General features: G+C 36.5%; 1 protein-coding gene across 1 annotated transcript; it reads left to right on the forward strand.

Annotated features, from left to right (window-relative positions):
* The first annotated feature begins 9,751 nt into the window (after positions 1-9,751).
* On the forward strand, positions 9,752-11,765 carry LOC144546151 (receptor-like protein kinase At3g21340). The gene is made up of 5 exons (XM_078294677.1): positions 9,752-10,108; positions 10,232-10,376; positions 10,453-10,512; positions 10,829-11,018; positions 11,324-11,765. Exons 1-5 carry the CDS (start codon positions 9,752-9,754, stop codon positions 11,763-11,765), a joined length of 1,194 nt encoding a protein of 397 aa, XP_078150803.1.

Consider the following 11,765-nt stretch of genomic DNA (forward strand, 5'->3'; position numbering starts at 1 on the left):
CACGACCTCAAATCACATCGCATAACATATCTCATATCATCACATAATCACCCTCCCTCGTCCCAACTGGTACTGGGAATATCGAGGGCCGTTCACCTAAGGCCATTTAGGATCCTGGGAATCCAAGTCAGCATACAGCCCGACTTGGCAAATTCATTGGATCCAAGTGCTTAACTTCGTAAATGCATTCACATACATTCACATACACAGTTCGTGGTGACTTTCAATCAAAAATCAGATCATAATAGATCAATCATAACCTATAACCATACCAGCATGCAAATCATTCAATTCAGATCAATTCGAGTTTAATTTAATTGGGCTATGCAAATGCTCTACGCAATTCAGTGATGCAATCAATGATATTCAACATGACAAACGAAAACACAGTTTAATTCCTGAAAATAAAGTATCAAACAAGTCCAAGAATCCCGCACCTTAGTATGACGAGCGTACCGCTTAATTTAAGGATCGGACGTCTCGTATTGTCTCGCAAGTTCTTGCTCGACCGAGCCTACACCTATATTATACGTATACTTGGTTTAACATTGGTTCAGGATCGAGAGGTTTACTCGAGTTACTTCTAGGGCTTATACCTTCCCTAATCAATTTCTATGTGTTTGGTATCAATTCGTTCGGTTCATTATTTCTTATCAAAATCCTCTAAAACCACACAAAATCTCATCTAGGTCCTCAGGACCATACAACTCTCCATTTGGTAACCATCAATCACCGTTTCACTACTTTGGTTCTCGGTTCATTTCAATTTACCGTTTGGTTAACCCTAATTTGGTCAAAACCTCAAATCAGCCGTTAAATGTTCTAAAAATTCACGATCAGGAGGCAACCCTACCGATTACAAGTCTAATTGGTCGGGTTAAGCAAATCAAATCACGATTATGCCAACTTTCAATTTTGGCACAAAACCCTAGAAATCAGATTTCACAAATCGGAAGAAATCGGGTAAAAGATTGACAAACAAACTAGTAAGGAGTGTAGAGGAACTAGTCCTCGAGCAATTTGAACACAAATCTCGGGTTTAAAACGAGAATCTGAGAAATCGAGAAAATTCGAGGTTTCGAAAGAAATAGAGAGAGAAAGAAATACCAAATAGGAGGGTTCGGAGAGATCCTCGGCTGCTTTCTCGGTTCCAAACTCGATTTCTCGCAACAATCAGGAGTCTGAAAGAAACGGAAACTCACGAGCTCTTTTTCTTCTCTCTTGGACGAAAAGCACTTAAAAATGGGGAATGGTAGAAGAGAGAGAGAGAGAAGCTTTGATTTGGATTTTAGGGTTAAAATTACCCTGAATGCGGATGCACCCATCCGCACTGCGGGTGGCTTGACCCGCACTCGAGACTTGGAAAGTTGTCAATAGAAATTTCAGAAAATCCGAGCCTAGTGCGGATGAACTCCACCCGCACTGCGGGTCAACCTCATCCGCACCCAGTACTTAGCCGATTTCAGGAAGTTTAACACAGAAATTCATGAGTGCGGCTGCACCCATCCGCACTGCGGATCCCTCACCCGCACTCACTACTTAGTCAATTTTAGACACAATTCCAGAAAAAGTCTGAGCCAACTGCGGATGCCTTCCACCCACACTGCGGGTCCATCCATCCGCACTCAGTACTTAGAAAATTCAGACCAACACAGAATTGCAGGACTGCGGATGCTCCCACCCGCACTGCGGGTCAATCCCATCCGCACTCAGCCTATAAAGTTTCAAAATCTCAAAATTTCGACGCGGTTTCGATTCACACTTAACCTACTTATTTAGGGGAACCTTAATTAAGGTTTAAACTTCCATTTTGTGAACATGATTTATCGATTCTTTCTTTTAAATCATTTGAAATTAATTATAAAAATTTCGTAACGTAACAGCCGAAGAGTTGGGGCGTGATCAAAACATGATTTAATTTTAAGAACATGGTTTGCATGAATTTTAGACAACTTGTGAAATCCATCTCATTAAATCAACTATTTTACATGAAGCAACAAAACAATAAAAAAAACATATTACAATCAGGATCAACACACAAATCACAATTAGTACTAATAGTTGTTTCTTGAGAATCGAATATACTTCTACCTCATTTTGGTATATCGCAACTTGTCTGTAAGGTTGCATATAAGGATTATTTGAACTTACGTTACTTAAATTGGTTATGCTGTCGCACCAGCCCATCCATTCATTGCATGCTGGACATGTATAAATTTCCTCTATGGATTCTTTTTGGTCTTTGAAAGCCTTACAACAGTCGGCTTAAGACATCTATTGCAATTATAAGGTGATGATGAGTAACGACTACTTTGACTACTTATTTCACCTATACAAAACAAAAAATAACATTAATTAACTAAACCCTACTTTAAATTAGTTGTTCCCTAATTTAAGAAACCATTCAAAGTAACGGTTAAAATAAACATAAAATAAATGAGGAAAGAGTGATCTAGCATACAAATTAATGACTCCGGGAGAGGAAGTGCTGATCTTTGTCCGTCGATTTGGGAAGTTCAAATTTGCAGCGAGCAATATAGCAGAATACTTAATTTGGAGATATACTGAAAGGCTCTGGAGAGATGAATCGATTGACCTAGGGTTTATTGGAATATATAAAATATAACAGCATCATTATCGGTTTAACATATTGAGCAGATAGTATATAATAAACCCGAGATTCTAATTATTTACAAAGCGTTGCCCCTAGGAATATGCCATCAGTTCAATATGGTAACGAGTTGTTATTACTTTGTACTATCACCAACGGATCATGTACATAACGGATGATAAAAGTAACCCCCCTCAGTGCCATCGGCCGATTAGCAGAACCGATGTTAAAGAGTCGCTCAATACTAATTGTTCGTGAAATTTTAACCGATGGTAAAGGAGGGAGTCTATCAACGCCATCAGTCTTGTGCCCAGAACAGACAGTGAAAGGTTTAAAGTAATTACAGCGCTACCACTCGTGACGTACACTATCTGTGCAGAAGCACATCCGATGGTAAAGGGGGGGCGATGGAAAAAATGATTTTTGTAGTAGTGTTTATATATACGCCCATAAAAAAATTCTTGATTTATACTTCTCCATCAAAAATTTTAAATTAGTTCTTACCCATGAAAACTCACTTATTTTTTTTAATATTCTCATGTCTTAATTTAATTCATTACGAATACAGATGAAGACTAATACTAAAATAAAATGACAATGTTGCCCCTTTCCTTCAAAATACATGTTTATAAAGAAGTCGTGTTGTTTACAAAAGAATTGGAAATTATGTTCCAGCAATTTGTACATGTACTGACCGAAAGGTGGGACCGATGAATGCAAAAAGTTTTGAGAATGTTTCTGGACCAACTTTGTGAGGGATAGTATAGCTGATATTGTTAGATCCAATATGGGTTACATAGCATTTTTCCAGGGTTTGAATCTAACAAAAAAAATTGGCATATCAATTATATATGTTGCCTGAATCATTCCAAAAGATAAGAACTCGGATTACTTCTTATATATTTTGAATTGATTAATTAAATTAATAAAATAAGTGAGTTTTAATGTTGATATATGTAATTTTAAAAGGGAAATATTATGGTCCTCCGAGCCATCATATCCGAGCGTGCCCCCCAACTAGTTTAACCAAACAAATCTTCCAATTTTGTCTAATTTTCATTTTCAGTGCTCAATCTAAGTTTTGAAAGTTCTGTTTCTAACCTTTTACAATGCTACTAACAAAAATTTAAACTTTAACCTACAAGTATTTAAATCCTAAATCTAGATAGTTTAGCTCCTAACTTTTATCTTCAAGCCAAAAAAACAAAGATTCATTTCACTTGTTTTTTTCACTACGGCAGAAAGGACTTTCTGCGACCGGAATTCCGGTCGCAGAAAGTTGCGTCGCCGGTCTCAGATAGGGAAAACGGTCGCTGATCTCATATTCCGGTCGCTGAAACTCCGGTCGCTGTAAGCCTTGTCGCAGTTACTCTTCTGCTGACGTCAACGGTCGCTGAAATACGTCAGCCGGTCGCTGATAATTTTTCTGCGACCATTTTTTTTCGTCGCTGTTTTTCTTGCTGACGTCATGAAAAAGTTTCTGCGATGACAGATAACGGTCGCTGAAACTACAAAACGGTCTCTGAAAGTATTTTCTGACGTCAGCAAAGAATTTCTGCGACCAACAAAACGTACGAAAAACGGTCGCTGATATGATATTCCGGTCGCAGATACCTTATTTTAGGTTTTTGATATTTGTTTTTGTTATTTATATTTGCACCATTTAATTAATTGGTATTACACATACCAACAGAAACATCGTAACAATCGCATACAACAGAAACATCGCATATAACATACATCATAACATAAACATAAAAATCGATACAAAAATAACATAACAATTGCATACAACAGAAACATCGCATATAACATAAAGATCAAGAAACTGTATAGCATCTCATCAAACATAAATATCCGAGTAACTCAAGCAGTAAACAGTACCATAAACAACAAACAGTATCATCTAACAAGATATAAATATATAAAAAGACCTAAGCAGTACCATCGCCAGCGACATCTGAGTAATGCCCCTCGTCATCATCGCCGTCATCATCCTCATCATCCTCATCATCCTGAGCGGGCATCGAGGCCGGCTGCGTACCCGAACCTCCCTGTAAGGTTTTAAGAAAGTGTTTTAGGTAATTATGATTTAGGGTTTAGAGTTCACAATTAAAAAAACATACTGAAATATCAAATTTCGTACCGAAGAAGCTCTGAACCGAGCCTCCACCTGAGCCTCGATGCGAGCCTCCATCTTATCAAGTAACCGGGAAGATATCCTCTCAACATCTTCTTCTGTGAGATGCGTCGATGGCGGCATAGAAGAATATGATTGTGACGAGTGCGACCGAGCACTGCTAGACCCACCAGAGCGAAACATGCCTCTCGAAGTGCCTGAAACATGAAAAGTAAGACAATTAGAATTATCTGACAAAACTAAAAATAAATTTCAAATTTCAAAGAATGTTTATTTTACCTAGAGCACCGAGACCATAGTTATCGCCGTGGGCATTCTGATCATCAACGCCCGTAGTGAACCAGAGATCGCCGTCATATCTGGGCCATTTCTCTTTATCCTCTCCATACTTGTCCTTCATAGCTTTCTCATATTTTAGCTGCAAATTTTGTAAAATATAACAATAATGTTACGTACAATATGAACTACGATATTTTATACAACGATTTGAAAGTACTATTACCTGTGCATTTTTAGCCTTAGTACTAACGTATTCCCCCGTCTGCTTGTTCGTATGGGTAGGCTGAAACAGCTCATCGCTCCATCTGGGTTCGCGCCCTTGTGTTTGCTCCTGTTAAGAATTTGAAAGACAATTTCATTTAAAAAAAGATTATCAAGGTTAGTTCGATTTTATTCAATAAGAATGAAAATATATTAATTTAATGAAAAACTTACGAAGCGCTGTTTGTGAACAAGCATGTTCACAGAGCCTGTCGAAGCCCCTGCTCCTTCAACATTGGCCCTATTTTCCGCATTCCGCTGGCTCCGACTAACAAAAGCGTCGCTGCACCAGTGATCGACGAGTCCGGGCCAGTACGCTGGCTGGATCCAGGCGTCGTAGGGGCGAGGAGCAGCCCCACGCTCCTTCCACTCGAGCATTGACTCTCCGTACGACTTTTTTGCTGCCGCCTTGCATTTATTCAGCATATCCTGAAGCCGTACATCAGCTATCTTTCTAAATACACTCCATGCATCTGTCAAAGGTATATCCGGATGAAACTGGTAGTGCTTCTGCAATGTATAGTTAAGAATTAATATCGTCTGTTAGCTTCAAAAAAAAAAAAGTAATTATTAGAGGTTTTGTTTCAGAAAGATTTACTTACTAAAAACTCTTCCTGGATAACATCCTTATTATCCTTGGGGAAATCCGTGTATCTGTAGTACGGGCCAGGATAATTCTGACGTACTATCTGCGAAATAACTTTCGCAACTTGCTTCGTCTTCTCCGGATGCCCTGCATCAAAAGTCCTGCAAATAGGAATAATTATTACAACCACTACAATCAATGCATAATTACAAAATAAACAAAAAATGAATATTACTTGTAACCCCCTATCCGAAGCACTGGTCGCAAAGTCGGATCTACCGCCGGCGCAATATAGGCATTTGGACCGCGACCATTTTTCTGACTAGCCTCTCCTTCCTCTTCTGCCGGTGCCTTTCCCTTCCCTTTTCGACTCGGTGCCATATCTAGAGTTGATAAAAATTAATTAGTTTCACTCAAGCGAATTGAAAAAGAAACAAATATAAAAATATTAGCCTGATATAAAAATTAATTTAAGCAACAAACAAAAAGACTCGGTGCCTCTATCCTGTCAAAATTGACCTATGCCCTTTGTCAGCAGCAAAATGTAAAGATTGAACCGAAAAATGTGCTCATGAAATTAGCTTTTGTTCCCTGCTATATCAATTGATTTATAATGGTACTTAAAATTCTACTCAGGGATTTGATAGATGCCACCCAAATTCCCATATTAAATTTCAAACAAACTTGAACAACAGAGAATTACAAACAATTAACACAACTCAGTCAACTCTCTGGAAAAAAATTGGAACAAGTTTCCATTTATAATGTCATTACAAGTATCCTCAATAGTAGCTCAAGAAACAATTTAAGAATTACATACCTCCACTAATAATAAATTTCAAATTATAATATTTTACTAGTGGAGATGTAGTGCTTCCCATATACAAAACACAAACAAAAGGTGCAAGTACATCATATGGATCAGCCCATATATGAAATCAGCACCATGTCGGCACCAAAATCAATCTCAAAAATTTGGGTAATTAACATCATAGAAGACTCAACAAAGGGGCTTAGCAATGAAAGAACACACACCGAACCAATGCCTTCCGGGAAAATCAACAACCCGGCAAGGACATAAGCAAATCGCAACAACCAATTCATAAGAATTTTTGATTTAGATAATTACCCAATAAATCTTGAACACACAACGAACAACTCAGAACAGCGGCCGGTTTCAAGGATTCGAAAGCCTCGCCTCGCAACTGTCCCAAATCAAGGAAGAGGAGAAATTTGGAATTGTTTCTGAAATTTCTGAAATTGTTTCTGAAATTGCAAACAACAAAAATATTTAGTAGAGTATTTAAATCACTAAATCTATCACCTAGATACATGAAGGCCAACATCAAAATATAAGAACTACAAAAAGCAACTCAATTGTTAGTGCCTTCAATTTGTAAATTATATCATCCTTATACAAAAAGATTACATAACTGATCAGTATACAATACATAGAATCTTGTCTAAGATTAATTGCTTTGAACTAAATTTATGCAAAATGAATTGGTACCAGCATCCACTCGGGTATAAACCCGTTATACCAAATGAATCAACATTAATCACAAATTTAAACCCAAGGAATAAATTATCCCTCTTCACAGTGGCATTCAGTCTTCTTCAACTAGATTGTACAAGCTGGTAAAAGGGAACGTGCTGTTTCTGCCCCAATACCATATGTATCTCCTATATTCCAAATTTCTATAGTTTTATGAAAAAGGCTCATGAACAGCGGCCGGTTGCAGTAAAATCTAGATAAAATCAAAATAATATACCAATAAAAGAACTGAACTGGCACCGAATCAAAATAATAATACCATGTAATACTATACACTCAAAATCAGAACTTGAGAACCGAATTATACTCAAAATCAAATACTATACGCTCAAAATCAAATTAAAATTACCTTGCTACAGTAGAGAGGCGGCACAGACAGTCTGGCACAGGCGTCAGCACCGGCGATCCTTCTTCGCGCAGGCGGAGGCGACGGTCTGACAGTCTGGCACCGCTGATCCTTCTGCTCGTTTTACGGGGAGAGGAAGGGAGAAACGGAATGTAGTTTAGGGTTTAGGTAAGAGAATGGCCGGCGGTGACAATTTCCGGTGGCTGACGAGAGATAGGCTGGTGCGAGGGAACGAGGGGCTAGGGTTTTGTCGTCGACGGAGAGAGAAGGGTTTGGGCGCGTTCTGTCGTCGGTTTTCGACGCTGGCGCCTTATTTTTTCGCGAAAAAAACTTTCAGCGACCGGCGACTTAGCCGGTCGCAGATATGGTCGCTGAAAGTCATGGTCGCCGTTGATTTTCGGTTTTCTTTTTTTTTGGGGGGGAAAAACAACAATCAGCGACCGGCGTGAACACCGGTCGCTGATAACGGTCGCAGTAAAATAGTTCTGCTGTAGTGTTTCTCTGATCATTCTTATTTATTTTTCTAACGACAAGTGATTAATTTTGCGAATCTAAAAATACGAACGTTTTCTACTTGATTTTCTCTTTTAAATGAGATCCATGAAAAAAAATTGATCTATTTTCAAGTTGTTGTTTTTTTAAAGTAAAGCTCATGAGCACTATAAATTTTCAAGCTTTTAAGCCTTAGTCGTTTAAATCTCTGATGTTTACCATTTAAACTACTACGTTCAAGCGTTTAAATCTTTGATGTCGATCATATAGTATCATGCGTTTAAACCTCTATCTACAATTGTTTAAAGTAGTTGTGTCAAGAATTTAAAGTTGTTTTCTCAAACATTTAAATAGTTTTCACGTCAAGTTTAAAAGGTTATTGTAAACTAAGGTTTAAAAGTTTGAGAATTTAAAGTGCCCATGAGTTTTACTTTAAAAAGAATACAAACAACAACTTAAAAATAACACAAAAGTATTTCTTCATTGATCTCATTTGAAAGATAAAGTCGAGTAGAAAACGTTATTATTTTTATATTTGTAAAATTCATCATGAATCATCAGAAAAATAGACCAGAATAATCATAGAGAAAAAAAGAGTAGATGAAAAGAATCTTTATTTTTCTAACTTGAAAACAAAATTAGTTATGAGTTAAAACTATTCAGATTTACAATTTAAATACTCGCAGATAGAGCTTTATATACTTGTGAATAGCATTATAAAATTTTATAAATATAATTTTAAAAGTTTGAATATTAGCGTTGTAAATAAAAGTTAGACATTAAATTAATACTTAAGAGATGCGCTTGAAGATTTATTTGAGGAGCAATTATCATACTCCATTTTAAAATTTCTCTGAAAAGTTTCCGTTGACAATCTTATACGGACTTTGTCCAACAATTAATATATATAACATTTAATTTTTTAGGTCGCTTACCACCTTGTGCCTTCCGTAATTTGGTTAATGACGTATATGGATTTCTTTCAGCAATAAAAAACGAGATTAACCTCTCTCTCTCTCTCTTTGTGTGTATATATATAGTATGGTTAACGCACTTCCTCTACTATTTCAATAATATGTTTCTTGCCTACAAAATTTATCAAAACGCTTCATACGACAAATTCAAACCATTCAAATCAATATCTTTCTCGTAAGAGATTCGTTTCATATAATTGTTTTTATTTTTTAATTTATACACTATCAAGTCAAGAGGTCAAAAAAATGAAGATAATAGTGCATTAAAATGCATACAAAAATTTTCATATGTTGACCGCTTGACTTCATAGTAAATAAATTCAAAAATTAAAATATATATATATGGAAACGAACCTCTTGTTAAGGAGATTGATTTGAACAATTCGAATTTGTCTAAAGCCGATTCAATAGATTTTGAAAGCCGAAAATATATTGTTGAAATACTAGAGGAAGCACGTTAGCCATACTATATATATATAGAGAGAGAGAGATATTGACTAAGATCAAATGTTAGTTCAAACAGATAACCAATCAGTCGTCCCAAAGCCAAATAATAGTTTTGAATCAAGCCCTGTACCAAATTATGCAAATATCCCAGAAGCAGGCAATCTGTATGGAAATAAAGATAGAAGTGCTGCCGCAATTTCACTTCAACCGAAAGCAACACCACAAGGTTTCCCGAATATTGATAATCATCACTTCAGTTTCAATGATATCAAGAGAATTACAAATGACTTTAGGAATTGTATTGGCATTGGAGGATTCGGAAATGTTTATATTGGCCTCCTAGAAAATGGATTTCAGGTTGCAGTTAAGATTCGATCTCATTTGTCCTCCCAGGGGGTTAAGGAGTTTTTGGCTGAGGTAATCCCTGCCGCACATAACCCACTTAACATTCATGAAATTACAGGTTGTACAGGGGCTATGTAGAAAGCTAACCATATATAATAACAAAAGAAATGAATTTCTCCAAAAATTATTTTGTAGGCTAAAAACTTGACAAGAGTTCATCACAAGAACTTGGTCACACTAATGGGCTACTGCATTGATGGAAATTGCATGGCACTTGTGTATGAGTACATGCAGGAAGCAAATCTACAACACAAGCTCAAAGGTGATTTTCATTTTGAATGTTTGATCAAATTGATAGTAATTTATTATTACGGAATCAAGAAACAATCTCAAGCTAACTTTCTAAAATTGTGCAGATGATGTAAGGTTTCTTACTTGGGAGCAGCGACTTAGAATTGCGTATCAATCTGCACTAGGTACGGCACAAAAGCACCTCATAGTCAGAGGGTCATGCTGTAAATAATATCTCTACCATTTTTCATTTGTTATTAATAAAATGTATCGAAGTGTCATGCTCTTTACTGCAACTTGAGTTGTATTTCTTGAAGATTTTTTTTCCCATCCCTTGTCCTTATAATTAATTTATTAAAAAAAAAAAAAAAAAGGCACCAGGATTGTATTCATGTACAAAATGAAATATGTATGTTAAGTATTGAGAACATTTATTTTGATTTAATAGAAATATTATGATATAAAATGATATTTATACATGTTGAAACATATGAAATGAAGGATTGGAGTATTTGCACAACGCTTGTAATCCACCACTTATCCATAGAGATGTCAAGACCAGCAACATTCTCTTAAGTGCAAATCTTGAAGCAAAGATTGCCGATTTTGGACTTTCTAGGCCTTTTGAAAGTGATGAAAGCAGCCATATTTCAACCAGAATTGTTGGCACTCCTGGTTATGTAGACCCTGAGTAAGATCTTTGTTTTGATGTTAAATTATATCTTATTTACTTTAGTTTTTCTTAACTTTACAACTACAATGTGAAATAATGATCAGCCGTACATATTTGGATAGGAAATGTTTTCAATTTAATTCTATTACAAGTGATCTTCTTGTACACAAAATCTTTTGTTTGTTTGTTGGAGATCTGTGTATATGTAGTGCTTTCAATTTTGCTGTATATATAAGGAGTTTAAGTACTTTCTCTGTCGTTTGCTTTTGGAGATCCAAAATGTTTTCTTTAAATAATAGTTAAATTATTTCATTCACCTTCAGGTACTATTCGTCAAATCAACTAAGTGCAAAAAGCGATGTGTATAGCTTTGGAATCGTTCTATTGGAGATCATCACAGGTCAGCTCCCTATTGTCGAGGGACGATCTGACTTAACTCAATGGGTGCGTCAAAACCTATCAGGAGGATACATCGAAAGAATAGTCGACCCCAAGATACAAAACAAGTATGACATAAACTCAGTTTGGAAGGTTACTAATGTGGCATGTAGGTGCACTGAGCAAAGCTCTTCTAGAAGGCCAAGCATGAGTGCTGTCGTTTCCGAGCTAAAGGAAAGCCTGGATTTGGAAATGTCAATAGAGAAAATGCATAATGAAAGTAGTATGGATAACTTGGTAACTGATATAAGTCAGGATATCGCTTTTGAGCTAAAGGAAAACGAGGGTCATAGTCATATGTCAGTGCCCGGTCCCAGTGTCAGATAA

This window comes from Carex rostrata, chromosome 29, assembly GCF_964058835.1.
Source record: "Carex rostrata chromosome 29, lpCarRost1.2, whole genome shotgun sequence".
Taxonomy (NCBI): Eukaryota; Viridiplantae; Streptophyta; class Magnoliopsida; order Poales; family Cyperaceae; genus Carex; species Carex rostrata.